Genomic DNA, 19,854 nt, shown 5'->3' with positions numbered 1-19,854 from the left:
GGTCTGAAGCAAGCTCCCAGAGCATGGTACTTCAGGCTCAACATGAAACTTCAAGCACTTGGGTTTGTTCCATCAAAATCTGACACCTCACTGTTTATCTTTACCAAGTCACAAATATCTGTGTTTGTTCTTATATATGTGGATGAGATCATTGTCACTAGCTCATCTGATAGTGCAATAACTAAAGAATTTGAGTTCTGAGTTTGCTCTCAAGGATTTGGGAGACTTGCATTTCTTTTTGGGCATTGAAGTAAAGAAAAACAGTGATGGTCTTCATCTATCTCAAGCTAAGTATGCAACTGAGTTGTTGAATAGAATTGGCATGCAAAACTGTAAACCCTCACCAACACCACTCTCTAGTTCGGAGTGCTTGTCTCTGACAGATGGAGAACCTCTGCATCATGAGGATATCACCAGTTATAGGAGTTTAGTTGGTGGTCTTCAGTACTTGACTCTTACTCGACCTGACATCTCCTTTGCAGTTAACAAAATTTGTCAATTTCTTCATGAACCTACTACCAGTCATTGGACAGCAGCTAAGAGAATCTTGAGATATATCAAGAATACGTTGACTGTTGGGCTCACATTCAGAAAGTCGTCATCTACCTTTATAAGTGCATTTTCTGATGCTGATTGGGCTGGCTCTCTAGATGATAGAAGGTCGACTGGTGGGTTTGCTATATTCTATGGTCCAAATTTAATATCATGGTGTGCAAAGAAACAGGCAACAGTCTCTAGGTCAAGTACAGAGGCAGAATATAAAGCTTTGGCAAATGCAACGGCTGAAGTTATTTGGATTCAGTCCATGTTGAAAGAACTCAACATCCCAGAAGTGCATCCTCCTTGTTTGTGGTGTGACAATCTTGGAGCAACTTATCTTACTGCTAATTCACTTTTTCATGCCAGGACCAAGCATATCGAGATAGATTTTCACTTTGTCAGAGAACGAGTTGCAAACAAACAATTAGATGTCCGGTTCATTCCTTCAAAGGATCAGCTTGCGGATGGGTTTACAAAGGCCTTACCCACAAAAGGTTTTGAAGAGTTTCGACGTAATCTCAACTTGGTGCACTTGTGATTAAGGGGGAGTGTTAGAAATATTGTAACAGAATAGTAGATAGAGATAGTCTTGTATCGCAAGTCATGTAACTCTTATGTTTATCTTTCTATCTCTATCCCTCTCGTTGTAATACGGTTGGAGATTATTCTCATCAACCGAACCATATACATGACCGCGAGATCCTTCTCGCTCAATCAATATAAATAACGCGGACTCCCATGTATGGGAGTTTGAGACGCTTCATAATTCTTTCAGCGCTGTGGCCCAGGCCTCGTCGTTGTCGACCATGTAGTCCTCCCATGTCATGTCGTCCGTCCTCAGAGTCCAGGTTGTGATGGTGAAGGTGTGCTGGGAGTGCGAGCACGAGGTGACGCCTGGGCTGCCGCAGCAACAGCGAGGAGAGACTGTGACGAACTTCAACGCCGAGCCGCCACCGGTGACACACACGTTAGAGCCCCACGTGCATCCATCACGTTCACGGGTGGTGAGCAGAGGGTTGGTGGGTAAAGGCACGTACCGCAACTCGGGGCTCTCCGCCGTCACATCAGAGAAGATGATGCCGCTGGACAGGTCGATCCAGTACAGGAGCCAGTCGCCGATAGGGGCGACACTGTAGGTCGTCCAGTTTGACAGCTCCCCCTCCTGGCCCTCGACGTTGCGGATGGGGGAACAACTCCAGTGCTCCCAGTTGCACCTTTCAGAGCGGAGCACAAAGAGCTCGGCTTTCACCGGAAGTTTCGTGAGCGCGAGGACCAAGCTCGCCACCAAGAACTCATCGCCGCCGATGCAGCGCACAATGCCGGTGTCTGTCTCGCTCATATTCGGGCGCATGCCACAAGGAGGAAGAAGCGACATGGTCGGTGGCCGGGCGGCACCGTTGCCAGCACTGTAGACGAAATAGTCCGGCAACTGGTTGTAGGGCAAGCTGTAGGCGCAAAAATCGTAGGTCAAACGGATGAGGACGGAGTCTCCATGGGCCGCGACGACCTTCTGGTACGTTCTCCCGTTGAACCTCCTGCCCGGCAATGGCGGCGGCAGGCCGACGTCGACGTGCAGGGTCGACATTGCCGGGGTCTCCTCGAGATGGAAGGTGACCCGGACGGGGTGGCCGGTGGAGCTGTAGCAGCATGCCAGCGTATGGGCGTCGCCGGTGGCGGGATGCTGCCATCTTCGTTAGAGCAATACCCAGCGAGGGTAGTCGGCGGCGGCTGCCTCGGCGGAGGGCCATGGCGATCGATCGGATCCAGATCGCAAGAGATGGTCTCAAAACTGATTTGTGTTACACAAGGACGAATAATTGGTGACGGCATAGACCGATATTATTCACCTACGTACAGGCCGGTTGGTCGCTGTTTTCGTTTTTCATCACACGCACACGTCTCGTCTCGCGTATACAGAACAATGAAGGGAAATGAAATCACCGCCTGCGTCCACCGGCTCCGTGACGGTCGGATCGATTTTAATCAAATGGATCAGGAGCAACGTATTTTTTATTGAGTGGGGAGCAACGTATTACCTATTTTTTTAATGGGCTGTTATATCTTCCAAACGTTCGGATTATAGGTATAGATCCGAACGATCCCACAACGCTGCGATCACATGCAAGCTCGCTAGCAAAACACATGCAAGATGCGTTATTATCAAATAAATTCAGTCTGGTAACCCACTACATGCACATAAGAACAAAACTAATGACATCACAAAAGATTCCATTAAAACTCAAAATTCAAAATGTTTTATACCTCAAACAATCGCTCGGATTGAAAAACTGTTTTCACATAAAATTTTTGTCTCAACAAGACCTACAAAACTAGATCTCATGTTGATATGTTTCGACGAATTTTTTTTCGGGTAAAAAGTTACCACGTCTATGGTATGCAAGTTATCACATGTGTGCTATATAAGTTACCACGATGTTTATATAGGCAAGTTCCGGGCATAAAATAACTTCTTCCAACTTTCTCCCACGTGCAAATGCACTAATAGTGCAGTAAAACTAATGTCATCGTAGATTCTTTTTATTTTAAAATTTTAAAATATTCTGTAGCTCAAACCGCCATGTTGGCATGTTTCGAATACTTTTTTCTGGGTCAAAAGTTATCATGCCTGGGCTAAATAAGTTATCAGCTCTGGTATGCATATATTACCATGTTATTTACACAGATCCTACCGGAATATGTTTTCAACAACTTTTTTTTACGGGTCAAAGTTATCATGGTGTTTGTACCTAAGTTACCAGGTCCGGGGAGCCTATATTACCATGTTATTTATACAGATGTTACTACAGTATGCATGCAAACAACTGTTTTACATGGGTCAAAGTTATCGTGATGTTTGTACTTAAGTTATCATGTCCGGAAGCGTATATTATCATGTTATTTACATGAGAAGTTATTAGTGATATGTTGTCAACAAATTTTTTTCATGGGTCAAAGTTATCGTGGTGTTTGTACCCAAGTTATCAGGATCGGGAGCCTATATTATCATGCTATTTACACAAAAAAGTTATCAGAGTATGTTTTCAATAACTTTTTTTCGCTGGTCAAAGCTATCATGGTGTTTGTACCTAAGTTATCATGTCTGGAAGCCTATATTACCATGTTATTTACACAGATGTTACCGGAGTATGTTTTTAACAACTTTTTTCCATGGGTCAAAGTTATCGTGGTGTTTATACCTAAGTTATCAAGTTCGGGAGTGTATATTATTATGTTATTTACAAAGAAATTATCGGTGGTATGTTTTTAACAACTTTTATCCACGGGTCAAAGTTATTGTAGTTTTTGTATCTAAGTTATCAAGTCCAGGAGCCCGATGATATGCATTGGTTGCGTGCTCCTGGTCTTGAAATGGAGAGAAACATTCTACCATAATGGGAGCAAGGATTGCATGCTCCCATTTCAATCCTCCTAATTTTCTAGCCCATTATTTACTTTTCTCGAACAAGGTAGAAATGGAAGCAAGACAACTAGACATACTACCATAATGGAGAAAAATGATAGCGTTTTTAATACTATATATGAAAACTGCCTACTGTAACCAACGGGCTATTAAAACCATAAAACTAGGGGGTAAGACAACAAAAGTAATTTAGGTGAGCTGGTTAATGGGCCTGAGCTTTGTTACATGTGACTCAAGTCTGAGTCCAAAGGCACCCCACACACATCAAATTTAATTTCTAGTTTCTTGGCTGTAGATGCAAAGGAGCAGTGATACGGTAAAGAAAGTGTAACGTTTGTTTAATAACAGAACAAAGTTGGCTGGGTGGTTGTCGGAGCAGAATGCACGCAGTAGGTGCAAGGATTGAGTCCCACTGCTGCGTCTTTTTTTGCAAAAAATGAAAAGCGGGGAAGGTGGAGCGCTGGAGCCGATCGGACTCGTTCAGATCTATTGACAAAGTGAGAACGTTTGGAAATTGCAATTTCCTTTTTTTTTGCGGGTAAAACTTGTATTACTCAATATCTCATGTCCTTACAATCATCAACAACTAACTGAAGGGAAGCTTCTGGACCAGAACCAAACCAAGTCATAGTTCTCCCCTTAATACGAGCAAAATTAGCTAGGCTATCGCTAACTCTATTTTGATCGTGTTTTACATGAGAAATACAAGAATCACGAAGACACATAAGATGCCTAATTTCATTAACAATAGATGAGTAGAGTGATCTATCCACCTCCTTCGCCTGAATAAGTTTGACTGCAACAATAGAATCCATCTCGATCATAACGGAAGATTGCATCTCTGAATGGCCAAAGATAATCCCTCCATGCAAGCACACAACTCCGCTTCAAGTGCATCTCGATATGTTAAAAGAGACCGACAAGATGAGAAAATAATGGTACCCTCCACATCTCTAAGCACCATACCTGCACCTGCTGAATTCTCCTTAGCAAACGACCAGTCAGTATTTAATTTCATCCACCCAGGACTTGGAGGAAGCCATTTAGCCGAATATACTCTTGGCATTAACACATGCGGGTGTACTACAGTATTATCATATGTGACCATTTGCTTCCCCTTGCTTGAATCAGTTGCAAGATCTAGTTTGAGACCAATCAACGATTGAAGATAGCTCATGAGAAATCTCTTAGAAGCTTCCATTAGTGGTGGGGGCTTGTGGTGAACTACCTCATTACGAATATGCCAGACACGCCATATGGTCATCAATAACATATTACGTTCCACATCCGGAGCGGAGCTAATGCATGTAAAAGCCATTCCTTCCCCGTATTCTGAATAGAAGATAATTCCGGCAAAATCCAAACCTCAGGCATAGTTTTCCATAACTCATGTGCCAATGGACAACGAAGAAAAGGATGGAAGTTGTCCTCCGGTTTAGCACCACATACCGGACAGAAATCATTAATCTCCAAACCCCTGCTGTACTTATTTTGCCAAGTCGGCAATGCATTTGTGGCGACCTTCCATGCATGGTTATAGACTGTCGGGGGCACATTGCACGACCAAATCAACTTCCAACATGACCGACATCCATCTGGCCAAGAACTAGAACTAGTAGCCGAACCTCTATGTGCCTCCTCAAAAGCCAAATGGTAAGCGCTTTTGACAGAAAAAGTCCCATACTTACCGGGTCCCCAACCCAGTGTGTCTTCTTCAAGCCTCGACGACGCTCGTATTTTGATGATCTCCGACACATCCGCCGTCAAGAAGTACTCATTGAGCAGCCCCATATTCCTTGCGCCATTAACATCCAGTAGCTCAGAAACAAAATGTATATGACATCTTCCTCGCATCGTAATAGGATTATAAGAGAACAGTCTCGGGATCCAGTTATCACGCCAAACTCGGATGCTCCTCCCATTACCGACTCTCCAAACTAAGCCTTTTTAAGCAATTCCAACCCATAACTAATAGCCCGCCAAGAAGAAGATGCATTGCCTGTAAATATCTAGCTTTGAGGAACCCCATGCTCACCAGTGCACCTTTCTTCTACCTCTCGAGGAACCCCAATAGAAACCTCTTACCATCCTAGTAAGTTCATCACAAATAGAGAAGGGCAACTTAAACAGACCCATAATGTATGTGGGCAATGCTTGAGCGACTGACTTGATAAGTGCCTCTCTTCCAGATTGAGCAAGATGGCCATCACCCCACTGTATAAGACGCTTTGTTAACCTCATTTGAAGATTTTGGAACTTCCCTTTCGACATACGACCTCCTAGAGTTGGCAGCCCCAAATATTTTTCATGAAAGAGCAAAGTTGACACATTTAGTGCAACTCTAACATCATCTTGAACGGCAACAGGGCATGAATTTCCAAAGAGAATTGAGCACTTATTAAAATTCAGACTTTGACCAGTAGCATTACTATATATATCTAGAGCATGCCTAACATTTTCAGCTTGAGCACGTGATGCCTCAAAAAAACAACAAAGAATCATCAGCAAACAAAAGATTTGGAATACCCGGAGCTCTTCCGCATACCTTAGGAGGAGTAATATCACCCAGTGACACATATTGCTTTAGAATTGCAGACAAACCATCAGCCACAAAAAGGAACAAGAAAGGAGAGAGAGGGTCACCTTGCCGAAGCCCACGCGACGGTGCAAATGAATCCAAGAGGGTCCCATTTAAATTGACAGAATATCTCACCGATGTGACACATGACATTATCCAGTCCAACCACCGGCGAGAGAAACCCAACTTTTGCATCAGCTGCTCCAAGAAAACCCAATCAACCCTATCATAAGCTTTAGATAGATCTAGCTTGTAAGCACAAAAGCTTAATATGATGAATGCATTCGAACGCTATGAGTGCATTATCCGTGATCATTCTCCCAGGAATAAAAACACTCTGCTCTGCAGAAATAATATCATCAAGCAATGGTCGTAAACGATTGACAAGGCATTTAGAAATAATTTTGTATATGGCAATGCATAGACTTATTACCTAGACTAGTTTTTGCAATTGAGCTGTTGTTGCAATCCCCCACCATAAGAAGTGATCCGCTGCAGGATCTGGATCTGCATCCTCTCGTGCTCTTCCGAGTTCCCCGTGAAGCCGATGCCTTTGTGCACTGCTCCGGCCGCCACCACTGCTGCTCGCCATCAGCAGCACACAGACGAGGCCGCCGACAAGCACGTCGATGAGGTCACCTCTCCCCGTCTCCCTGTGTCCGCTCACAAGCAGTGGTCATGGAAGCTCTGCTCCGGCCCCCATTGCCGATCTATGCCACTCCGGCCACATGCTCCATTGCCTCCACCATCATCATCATCGCATACGCAACACCCCCTCTCTTCCCCAACAAGACCGAGCTTCTGCTTGAGGACATGGCCGCAAGCAATGCAACACAATGACTTTCTGCAACAAGACATCTGCTGCAAGAAAAAATTGCAACAAGAGAACCGTTTCAAAACAAAATCTCAAAAATATTCTGCAACAAGAACTTTGTTGCAAAGAAAATAAATATGTAACACAACCTTTGTCACAAATATTTCTGCCACAAGGCAAGTGTTACAAAAGGGTTCTCGCAACACAACTATTGTTGCAAAAATGACAATGTTGCTTGACTCGGAGATAGAGACAGATCGAACGGCTCGTAGACCTGCGGTCTTTTAAAAAGATCCGCCGGCCAACTAGAATAAAAGCAAAGATCTTCTTTTTTCACAAATGACTTAGTCTCGAACCAAGCGGCACACATTCGATCGATTTACTTCCTCAGAAATAAAACGAAAGGAAAAAAACTATTCGTAGGCACGCAAAAAAGAAACAAAAGATCGAAATGACCTGACCAACGCAACGCAACACAATAGAGCAGCATGCCGCGTTGTCCAAATTTGATCTGTCACCCTTTTCCTTTTTTCTTCCTTCCTTGGTCATCTAGATCCTCCTCGAATCGAATCGCATGCGCTAATGAAGAGCCCAGAATGTGTGCGCCCGTTTTGCCGTAGCACCTAACCTCTCCCCATGCACTGCTTCCACCATGCCTTGTAGCATGAGTGATGCGAGATATTGGGGTTGGTCGTTCGTGCACGAGTAGCAGCGGGTGCATCTAGGATCAAGGAGGTAGAAACCCACGGTGCATGTGGTGCTCTGATGTCAGACCTGTATCAAGAGTGACATCTCCTTGAGGGCCAGCCAACCTCAGCTTATCAGAGCATTCATATATGTGCTCGACGCCACATCCTTCACATTCTTCCATTTTTAAGTCAAACACATCACCCTGTCCTTGGCACTCACCGAGTCCTTGATCTAGCCGCTTGTCCTCCTTTGTGTTGTTCCATGACAGCCATGTTACATACAGGCCCTCGAAGAACAATGGCCTTCTCTTCTGCAATTTAATGATATGACAATTTATAACAGATGACGGGATGGAAATAACCAGTGGGTCTCGGGTCCTAATTGATTCAAATTGGAAAAAAATAGTTTATAAATTTCAAAAAAATCCTGAAACGTTTTGGAATGAAACATGATGATCAGGTATTACACTCATGTGAAAAGTTTCGAGAAAAAATAGCTTCAACCAACTCCGTGACCAAGAAAACAAAATTGTGAGTATCAAAGCATGAGTAGTAACTTTTATATAGTCTCGATTTTCCTTTTTCCCGCCTAGAATACCATGAGACTTTCATTCGCAAAACTTTTGACTCCTTTTGGATTTTCTACTCTCCCCGATTCATATTAATTTTTGCTGATTTAATATGAGTAAATTAATTATTTTTCAATTCAGGTGCATCGGCACCCGAGACCCAAAGATTCACGTCGACCATAGGCCCGGTTTTTAGTTTCGGCCTGAGGGGAAAAGCATGTTTGTAGAATGGAAGGTGACTTTTAATGGCCATTTTAATGAGATACAACCAACAATTCTGAACTATTAATCCAAACAATTCTGAACTTTTGAAGCTATACATACAAGTAGCGACAAAGCCAAGGAGCAGAGAGAATGGCATATTTTCTACAAGGTGAACTTCGGTTGGACGAAGAAAAATTAAGTGGTTCGTCAACTAAAACTATCTCTTTAATGGTATCTCATTCAAACAAAAGCTATCCGGTGGCAACGCACATGCATTCAGCTAGTATGTACTAAACGCTCACTTCTAATCCAAACAATTCTGAACTTTTGTTTTTAATAAATGAGATTCCTGCTCAGATTATAACGACCTGACAAGGTCAGCTCTAGTGAGCAGAGCCTACACAAGTTCCACATGATTTATTCCCCGACAATCAAGTACCCATGTGTGCGGATAGGAACACGCAATATATCCAGATCACAATTTTTGGCATAATTTTCAGAAATCAATTTGACAGGCTCCTTGATGGCAATAATTTCGGCATCCTGCATCTGCTCACCACCAGGTCGCATCTTATTCACAAGCTGCCTTCTGCATCTACAGGTAAGTTCATTTCACCTGCATTGCATTGCATGCGCCTAGTTGGTTATAGTCTTCTTTGTGAGTTGGCTTACCACCTTCTTTTCAGTTGGATTAAGCTCTACTGAGATGTGCCTGCAGTAGTCTTCCTCAGATGTCTGCAGATGTCACTAGTGTAGAAGACGGGCATGAGGATGAAGTTCTTCTTCTGGACATCAATCTCAGCTCCTACTCGCAGGGTTTTGTTCCTTACATCGACAGCAATCACCAACTCCAATCTTTCCAGGAGACTGATGTCGTTACTATGAGCAAAGTAGACAATATCATCGTCGTCTATGCTTATGGTGGGGTATGCCGTGAAAAGTTTCTCTTTCTGCAATGCTGGTGTGGCATTGCTCCCGCTCAGCTTGGACAGCAGGTTCCAATGGTGTGGGTCGCCAGTGACATCACCAATTTGGGCTTCACAGTCACACTGCCAGTCTGCGAATGAACCAACAACCGGTAATGGTGGTATTGGCATGCTCCATGTTGTGGCCTTCCATCCACCAGGGATGACATGATGGGTCTGCCCTTTTTTGTGGCCAGATTTCCATCTCGACAAACTTGATGGCGTCTTTGTGCCGAGTGAGGGCAACATCCCGGATAAAGTTGGGCTCACATTGCCGGAGGAAGCGACCCATGTTTCCCCTTGCTGGCATGGGCAATGGGATGTCTTGAAACACCATTATTGGTCTATGCTCCTCCCCGAGCACGTCACAGAGGAGGATGCCACGCCAGAGGTCCACCCAGGCGACGGTGCCGCGCTCGCCGCCAATTGAGAGCGTGTTGGATGTCTTGTGGTACAGCGGCACGTGGTCGTCGTCCTCCGCCCAATTGGAGGCAGCAGCGGGCAATGGGAGAAGCTTGTCCCTCACAAGCTCCTCCAATGACATGTGCATGGTGATCCACCCCTCTGAATCGTAGGAGCGGTACATGTGGAGGCAGAAATCCCACCTAATTACGAAGTCCTTGTTGTTGCCCTCGTACACTGGGCACCAGCTGCTGATGGCGGCGATGGCGTACCAGGCGCCGTCCTCGCGGCTGAGCAGGGCGGCTTCATTGTCGTGGAAGCACATGGGGTACGGGTTAGGGAGCAGATCCAGAATGTGGCCTGACCTAGAATCCCAGCGGCCATCTGTTCAATGTGGAGCGAGGAAATCTGAGCGGCCCGTCTGGAAAACGAGGAGGCGGCAGGCTGTTCTTTTCTTTCGAGGTAGAAGAAGGCGGACGGTCTGGCTGTTGTGCGCGAGTAATTTTTCTGCTGTTTTCTACTCGAGAGGGGTGGGCGGTGGGGATGACGTGGACGTTTCCACATCAGCGCGTATCGCTTGGTCCGTAGCAGCGGCCCGTAAGTGTAGCATTATCGCTCCAGTTGATGTCCAACGAGTACTCCTTATTCCCCTACGGGTAGAAGTGATGGATGACTTCGTCGCATGGAATGCTACTTGCTCTGGGTCATTTACAGTGAGATCGGCCTATCATGTGGAGTTTGGGCATCAATATGGACGCCATTGGTAGTACCCGATTGTCCTCCTTTGTGTTGTTCCGTGACAACCATGTTACATACAGGCCCCAAAGAACAATGGCCTTCTCTTCAGCAATTTAATGATATGCAAATTTATAACTAATGGTAAGCCTGAAATAACCAGCGGGTCTCAGGTCCTAATGGACCCGAATTGAAAAACAATAGTTTACGAAATTCGAAAATTCCTGAAACTTTTTGGAATGAAACATGATGATCAGATATTACACTCATGTTCAAAGTTTCGAGAAGAAATAGCTTCGGCCGACTCCGTGGCCAAGAAAAAAAATTGCGTGTACCAAAGCGTGAGTAGTAACTTTTATAGTCTTGATTTTGTTTTTTCCCACCTAGAATACCATGAAAGTTTCAGAAATTTGTAACACCGTTTGAATTGTCTACTCCCTCCGATCCATATAAGCTGTCGCTGATTTAATTAGTATGAGTAAATTATTATTTTTCAATTCAGGTGCATCGGCACCCGAGACATAAAGATTCACGTCGACGATAGGCCTGCTTGTTAGTTCATGATGGAAAAAACATGTTTGTAGATGGAAGGTGACTTTTAATGGCCATTTTAATGAGATACAACCAACAATTTTGAACTATTAATCCAAACAATTCTGAACTTTTGAAATTATACATACTAGCAGAGACAGCCAATGTGCAGGGCGAATGGCATATTCTTCTACAAGGTGAACTTTGGCTGGACGAAGAAAAATGAAGTGGTTCGTCAACTAAAAACCATATGTTTGGTTGTGTCTGAATATGGCCATCTCTTTATTGGTATCTCATTAAAACAAAAACTATCTGGTGGCAACGCAAATGCATTATTCAGCTAGTATGTACTAAACGCTCACTTTTAATCCAAACAATTCTGAACTTTTGTTTTAAGTAAACTAAAAAAAAGTCGAGATTCTTGCTCGGATTACAATGACCTGACAAGGTCAGCTCTAGTGAGCAGAGGATACACAAGTTCCACATGATTTATTCCCCGACAATCAAGTACCCATGTGTGCGGATAGGAACACGCAATATATCCAGCTCACTATTTTTGGCATAATTTTCACGAATCAATTTGACACGCTCCTTGATGGCCAATTATTTTGGCATCCTGCATCTGTTCACCACCAGGTCGCATCTTATTCACAAGCTGCCTTCTGCATCTGCAGGTATGTTCATTTCACCTGCATTGCATGGCATGCACCGAAGTTGCTGGTTTATGCAGTCTTCGTTGTGAGTTGGCTTACCAGCTTCTTTTCAGTTGGATTAAGCTCTGCTGAGATATAGCTGCAGTAGTCTTCGTCAGATGTCTGCAAATGTCACTGGTGCAGAAGACGGGCATGAGGATGAAGTTCTTCTTCTGGACATCAATCTCAGCTACTCCTCGCAGGGTTTTGTTCCTTACATCGACAGCAATCACCAACTCCAATCTTTCCAGGAGACTGATGGCGTTACTATGAACAAAGTAGACAATATCGTCATCGTCCATGCTTATGGTAGGGTATGCCGTGAAAAGTTTCTGCAATGTTGGCGTGGTGTCACTCCCGCTCAGCTTAGACAGCAGGTTCCAATGGTGTGGGTCGCCGGTGACATCTTCGACTTGAGCTTCACAGTCAGTCTGCCAGTCCGCTGTGAATGATGAACCAACAACTGGTAATGGTGGTACTGGCATGCTCCATGTCGTGGCCTTCCATCCACATTGGATGACCTTGGTCTGCTTTTTTGGTGGCCAGATTTCCATCTCCACGAACTTGATCGTGTCTTTGTGCCGAGTGATGGCAACATCCCTGATATAGTTGGGCTCGCATTGCCGGAGGAAGCGACCCATGTTTCCCCTTGCTGGCATGGGCAATGGGATGTCTTGAAACACCATTATTGGTCGCTCCCCCAGCACGTCACAGAGGAGGATGCCACGCCAGAGGTCCACCCAGGCGACGGTGCCGCGCTCGCCGCCGATTGTGAGCGTCTTGGATGTCTTGTGGTACAGCGGCACGTCGTCGTCCTCCTCCACCGCATCGGCAGAAGCCGGTAACGGGAGAAGCTTGTCCCTCACAAGCTCCTCCAATGACATGGGCATGGTGATCCATCCCTTTGAATCGGAGGAGCGGTACAGGTGGAGCCGAAAGTCCCACCTGATGATGGAGTCCTTGTTGTTGCCCTCGTAGTACACTGGGCACCAGCTGCTGATGGCGGCGACGGCGTACCAGGCGCCGTCGTTGTGGCTGAGGAGGGCGGTTGCAGAGTCGCGGAAGCACATGGGGTACGGGTTTGGGAGCAGATCCAGGCGATGGGCTCGCGGCCTGTATACGAAGTAGTCCCAGGACTGTATATCAATAGGCGCGTTGATGTCCATGGGGACGCGGAGGAGCACGAGGTCGGCGTCCGTGGCGACGACTCTGGGCAATGAGCGGTAGAAGACCAGGCCGTGGCAGTGGACACACAAGTAGGAGAGGAACGGCGGGCGGGCGGCATGGAAGGTCACCTGGATCGGCAGGCCGCTGCTCGTGGCGCCCGATGCGGTGGTGGCGTTGGGAAGGTCGGCGACGTAGCACCGCAGGTCGAGGATGACGGCGCCGTCGTGATCGTCGCACTCGGGAAGGGTAGGCGGGATCCGGGTGGCGGCGGCCATGGAGACGGAGAGAGAGACGACGGGTTTGGAGCCGGATAGGAAGGAATCCAGAGAGACAAACAATTCTTAACTTCTTTTTTTTTGAGAACGACAATTCTCAATTTAGGAAGAGCACTGCTATATGAACAACATTTTTTTAACATTAGTACAGACACAAGCGCTCATATACACGCGCATACACTCACCCTATGAACGCATACGCATATCCTACCCCTATGAGCACCTCTGAAAGAGTGAGCCGTCATATCATCTTGAAATTTACGAAGTCACCGTAGGCACCTCGTCGTCGACGGGAACGTCTCCTCCCATTGAATGCGCATCATCAGAAATCCTAAAATAAATCTAGAAATAAATGCGAGCACCAGGATTTGAGCCCTGGTGGACTGGGGATACCACAGTCCTTCTAACCATCCAATCACATGTTGGTTCGCCTATATGGATGACATTACCAGACGATACATGCACGACATGCGTATCATGCCATCCATGGGCAAGGTTGAAACAACAGCTAACAGCTGGATTAGCCATCGTCCCAGTGTCGTTCAGCATTGTATCGTCTGTGAAGTACTTCCGACTTAAGCATGTATGCACTACAAATTTGCTTTTTGTCAAAGTTGCTTTTTGAAAATATTCCTTCGAACATATTCAACGTAATTATATGTTACTAGTACACATGCCCGTGTGTTGCACCGGGCGATAAAAGGGGCACAACCTGTTTCATGTGTCATGTTGCGCCATTTTTTATATCCAATTTTAATAAACGTCGATAAGAATGTAACATCTTTTGAACAATAGTTAACATTTTTATGAAAATTGGAACTACTCCCTCCGTTTCTAAATATATGTCTTTTTAGAGATTTTAATATGGATTACGTACGGAGCAAAATAAGTGAATCTATACTATAAACTATGTCTATATACATCTGTATGTACTTCATATTAAAATCCCTACACAGACTTATATTTAGGAACGGAGAAAGTTTGAAATAACATTTTTTTAACATATGTTTTATCGAAAAGAATGTTTTCCTGCGGTTTCAGAGTTTTCTTTAGTCTTTCCATTATTATTATTATTATTGTTGTTGTTGTTGTTGTTGTTGTTCTTCTTCTTCTTCTTCTTCTTCTTCTTCTTCTTCTTCTTCTTATTATTATTATTATTATTATTATTATTATTATTATTATTATTATTATTATTATTATTATTATTATTATCGAAAAGAATGTTTTCCTGTGGTTTCAGATGTGAATATCGGTGTTAAATCACATGGTGATGTGAACTAGATTATTGACTCTAGTGCAAGTGGGAGACTAAAGGAAATATGCCCTAGAGGCAACAATAAAGTTATTATTTATTTTCTTATTTCATGATAAATGTTTATTATTCATGCTAGAATTGTATTAACCGAACACTTAGTACATGTGTGAATACATTGACAAAACATATTGTCCCTAGTATGCCTCTACTTGACTAGCTCGTTTATCAAAGATGGTTATGTTTCCTAACCATAGACATGTGTTGTCATTTGATGAACGGGATCACATCATTAGGAGAATGATGTGATGGACATAACCCATCCATTAGCTTAGCATTATGATCGTTTAAGTTTCATTGCTACTGCTCTCTTCATGACTTATACATGTTCCTCAAACTATGAGATTATGCAACTCCCGAATACCGGAGGAACACTTTTTGTGCTACCAAACGTCACAACGTAACTGGGTGATTATAAAGGTGCTCTACAGATGTCTCCGATGGTGTTTGTTGAGTTGGCAATAGATCGAGATCAGTATTCGTCACTCCGATTGTCAGAGAGGTATCTCTGAGCCCTCTCGGTAATGCACATCACTATAAGCCTTGCAAGCAATGTGACTAATGAGTTAGTTGCGGGATGATGCATTAAGGAACGAGTAAAGAGACTTACCGGTAACGAGATCGAACTAGGTATTGAGATACCGACGATCGAATCTCGGGCAAGTAACATACCGATGACAAAGGGAACAACGTATGCTGTTATGCGGTTTGACCGATAAAGATCTTCGTAGAATATGTGGGAGCCAATATGAGCATCCAGGTTCCGCTATTGGTTATTGGCCGGAGACGTGTCTCGGTCATGTCTACATAGTTCTCGAACCCGTAGAGTCCGCACGCTTAACGTCCGACCCTCCCCCTCCTCCACTCCTTTATATACGGGGGAGGGGGGCACCCCATAGACACAAGTTGATCATTGATCTCTTAGCCGTGTGTGGTGCCCCCCCTCCACCATAATCCACCTCGGTCATATTGTTGCGGTGCTTAGGCGAAGCCCTGCGTCGGTAGCTTAATCATCACCGTCATCACACCGTCGTGCTGACGAAACTCTCCCTCGACACTTTGCTGGATCGGAGTTCGTGGGACGTCACCGAGCTGAACGTGTGCAGATCGCGGAGGTGTCGTACGTTTGGTACTAGGATCAGTCGATTGTGAAGATGGACGACTACATCAACCGCGTTGTCATAACGCTTCCACTTTTGGTCTACGGGGGTACGTGGACAACACTCTCCCCTATGGTTGCTATGCATCACCATGATCTTACGTGTGCGTAGGATATTTTTGAAATTACCACGTTCCCCAACAGTGGCATCCGAGCCAGGTTTATGCGTAGATGTTATATGCACGAGTAGAACACAAGTGAGTTGTGGGCGATAATAGTCATACTGCTTACCAGCATGTCATACTTTGATTCGGTGGTATTGTTGGATGAAGCGGCCCGGACCGACATTATGCGTACGCTTACGCGAGACTGGTTCTACCGACGTGCTTCGCACTCATGTGGCTGGTGGTGTCAGTTTCTCCAACTTTAGTTGAATCGAGTGTGGCTACGCCCGATCCTTGTTGAAGGTTAAAACAACACTTACTTGACGAAAAATCATTGTGGTTTTGATGCGTAGGTAAGAACGGTTCTTGCTCAGCCCATAGCAGCCACGTAAAACTTGCAACAACAAAGTAGAGGACGTCTAACTTGTTTTTGCAGGGCATGTTGTGATGTGATATGGTCAAGACATGATGCTAAATTTTATTATATGAGATGGTCATGTTTTGTAACAGAGTTACCGGCAACTCGCAGGAGCCATATGGTTGTCGCTTTATTGTATGCAATGCAATCGCCCTATAATTGTTTTTACTTTATCACTAAGCGGTAGCGATAGTCTAGAAGCAATAGTTGGTGAGACGACAATGATGCTACGATGGAGATCAAGGTGTCGTGCCGGTGATGATGGTAATCATGACGGTGCTTTGGAGATGGAGATCAAAGGCACAAGATGATGATGGCCATATCATATCACTTATATTGATTGCATGTGATGTTTATCCTTTATGCATCTTATTTTGCTTAGTTCGACGATAGCATTATAAGATGATCTCTCACTAAATTTCAAGGTACAAGTGTTCTCCCTGAGTATGCACCGTTGCGACAGTTCTTCGTGCTGTGACACCACGTGATGATCAGGTGTGATAAATGTTGGGTAACGAAGCCATAATTCAAAATTTTCCTACATATCACCAAGATCCATCTAGGAGATTCTAGCAACGAGAGAGAGGGAGTGCATCTTCATACCTCTTGAAGATCGCGCAAACGGAAGCGTTACAAGAACGAGGTTGATGGAGTCGTGCTCGCGGCGATTCAAATCGCGGAAGATCTGATCTAGCGCCGAACGGACGATGCCTCCGTGTTCAACACACGTACAGCCCGGGGACGTCTCCTCCTTCTTGATCTAGCAAGGGGAGAGGAGAAGTTGAGGGAGAGCTCCGGCAGCACGACAGTGTGGTGGTGGAGCATGTGGTATTCCTGCAGGGCTTCGCCATGCACTACGGAGGAGGAGGAAGAGTTGGAGGAGGGAGGGGCAGCGCCAGTGAAGGAGAGAGGGGGCCGGCTGAGAGAGTCCGGGATTAAGGGGTCCTCAGACAGCCAGACTATATACTTTGGCCGGACTGTTGAACTATGAAGATACAAGATTGAAGACTTCATCCCGTGTCCGGATGGGACTCTCCTTTGCGTGGAAGGCAAGCTTGGCAATTCGGATATGTAGATCTCCTTCTCTGTAACCGACTCTGTGTAACCCTAGCTGAGGGAGTCCTGGATTAGGGGGTATCCGGACAGCCGGAGTATATACTTCGTCCAGACTATTGGAGCGTGAAGATACAAGAATCAAGACTCCGTCCCGTGTCCGGATGGGACTCCCCTTTGCATGGAAGACAAGCTTGGCGATCCGGATTATATTTCCTTCCTTGTAGCCGACTCCGTGTAAACCCTAGCCCTCTCTGGTGTCTATATAAACCGGAGAGGTTGGTCCTTAGAGGGACGATCACAATCATAATCATCATAGGCTAGCTTCTAGGGTTTAGCCTCTACAATCTTATGGTAGATCTACTCTTGTACTACTCATATCATCAATATCAATCAAGAAGGAAGTAGGGTTTTACCTCCATCGAGAGGGCCCGAACCTGGGTAAACATTGGGTCCCTTGCTTCCTGTTACCATCAGCCTAAGACGCACAGATCGGAACCCCTACCCGAGATCCGCCGGTTTTGACAATGACATTGGTGCTTTCATTGAGAGTTCCTCTGTGTCATCGCTGCAAGGCCTGATGGCTCCTTCAATCATCAACAACAACGCGGTCCAGGGTGAGACTTTTCTCCCCGGACAGATCTTCGTGTTCGGCGGCTTTGCACTATGGGCCAATTCGCTTGGCCATCTGGAGCAGATCGACAGCTATGCCCCTGGCCACCAGGTCAGGTTCGGAAACCTGAACTACACGACCGATATCCGCGGAGACTTGATCTTCGACGGGTTCGGGCCTACGCCAGGATCGCCGGACAATCACGACACTCACGGCTTAGACCCGCTGTCAGATAATGCTCGGGATATCGCCCCTGTAGGAGCTTCGGACTTGAATTTGGAGCAGATTGCGTTACCCAAGGACGGGTGGATGGACCCCGCCCCGCAGGCCGCACACTCATCGGTGGTAGTGGCGAACACAGGACTCACCCCTAAAGAAGCCTATGACACCGGACCTCCGGACCCGTATCCGGCTGTAGGTTCCAGTCCGCGCGCTCCCGAGCCCGCCGAGCCTGGTTGGGCTCCGGTAATGGAGTTCACCGCTGCGGATATCTTCCAGTACTCGCCCCTTGGCGACGTGCTGAACTCGTTAAAGTCTCTCTCTTTGTCAGGAGACTCATGGTCGAACTATGTCCGGCTCGAGTGGGGAGCAGGCGACGAAGGAATTCGTCGCCCACCCACCACCCACTTCATTGCCACGGTCGATGATTTAACCGACGTGCTTGACTTCGACTCCGAAGACATCAACGGTATGGACGACGATGCAAAAGAAGAACAGGAACAACCATTCACGGGGCGGTGGACAGCCACCTCCTCATATGATATACATATGGTGGACACTCCGAAGGAAACCAAGGGCGACAAGGCAAGGGAGGATAACCCCTCAGGGAAGAAAGCAAAGCATGGGCGTCGCCGGCGCCGCTCCAAGCCCCGCCATAGCAGTACCGGCATAGGAGACGAAAACAATTCGGATGATGCCGAAGAGAAATACAACCCCGATCAGACTGCCTTCAAGCAGGCCGGGCTGGTCACGGTCGGATACTTGGAAAGGAACAACTATATGCCCCCCTCAGAAGACGAGGTGAGCCTCGGCGATGACGAATACGGCGTGCCTGAGGATCCAGTGGAACAAGTTCGCTTCAAGCGACGGCTCATGGCCATTGCGAGGAGCCTGCAAAGGAAGCAACGGCAGCTTAAAGCTGACCAAGATTTGCTCGTGGACAAGTGGACCAAGGTCCTGGCCACCGAAGAATACGGACTCGACCGCCCCGACAAAGGGCACACACGGCATAATTTGCTACCTCAACCTAAGCAGGAGAGCCTTAGGCACATACCCCGACGTCAACACACCACAATGGTCCATGACAATACGAAGGAAACACGAGGAGGCATCCTCAAGCCTCGGCGCAATCGTCATAAACGCCAATTCAGGGAAGTTGGTGCCGAATTCAGCGGTCCCCAGTCCGGTCAGCGGAAAAAGAACAGCTCAAGCCTATCCGGCCCGAGCAGCATACTCGATCAACCATGTGAAATCCATGGTACTCCTAGAAGGACGGCCAAACATACCAATAGAGAATGTCGGATCCTCAAAACAAAGCGGCCGGTCGTACGCCGGAAACAATGAAGGGAGGTTTCCAACAACGAAAGACCAATCAGACATAGCAAAGTCAAAAG

General features: G+C 46.0%; 1 protein-coding gene and 1 pseudogene across 1 annotated transcript; both read right to left on the bottom strand.

The window, feature by feature from the left end:
- Positions 1 to 9,513: 9,513 nt before the first annotated feature.
- On the bottom strand, positions 9,514 to 11,963 carry LOC119361503 (annotated as a pseudogene).
- Positions 11,964 to 12,196: 233 nt separating this feature from the next.
- LOC119361502 lies at positions 12,197 to 13,582 on the bottom strand. The gene has a single exon (XM_037626680.1). The coding sequence runs from the start codon at positions 13,580 to 13,582 to the stop codon at positions 12,197 to 12,199; it is 1,386 nt and encodes a 461-aa protein (XP_037482577.1).
- Between the last annotated feature and the right edge of the window lie 6,272 nt (positions 13,583 to 19,854).

Source organism: Triticum dicoccoides, chromosome 2B (assembly GCF_002162155.2).
Source record: "Triticum dicoccoides isolate Atlit2015 ecotype Zavitan chromosome 2B, WEW_v2.0, whole genome shotgun sequence".
In the NCBI taxonomy this organism is placed as follows: Eukaryota; Viridiplantae; Streptophyta; class Magnoliopsida; order Poales; family Poaceae; genus Triticum; species Triticum dicoccoides.
This window is presented reverse-complemented; position numbering and strand designations above follow the sequence as displayed.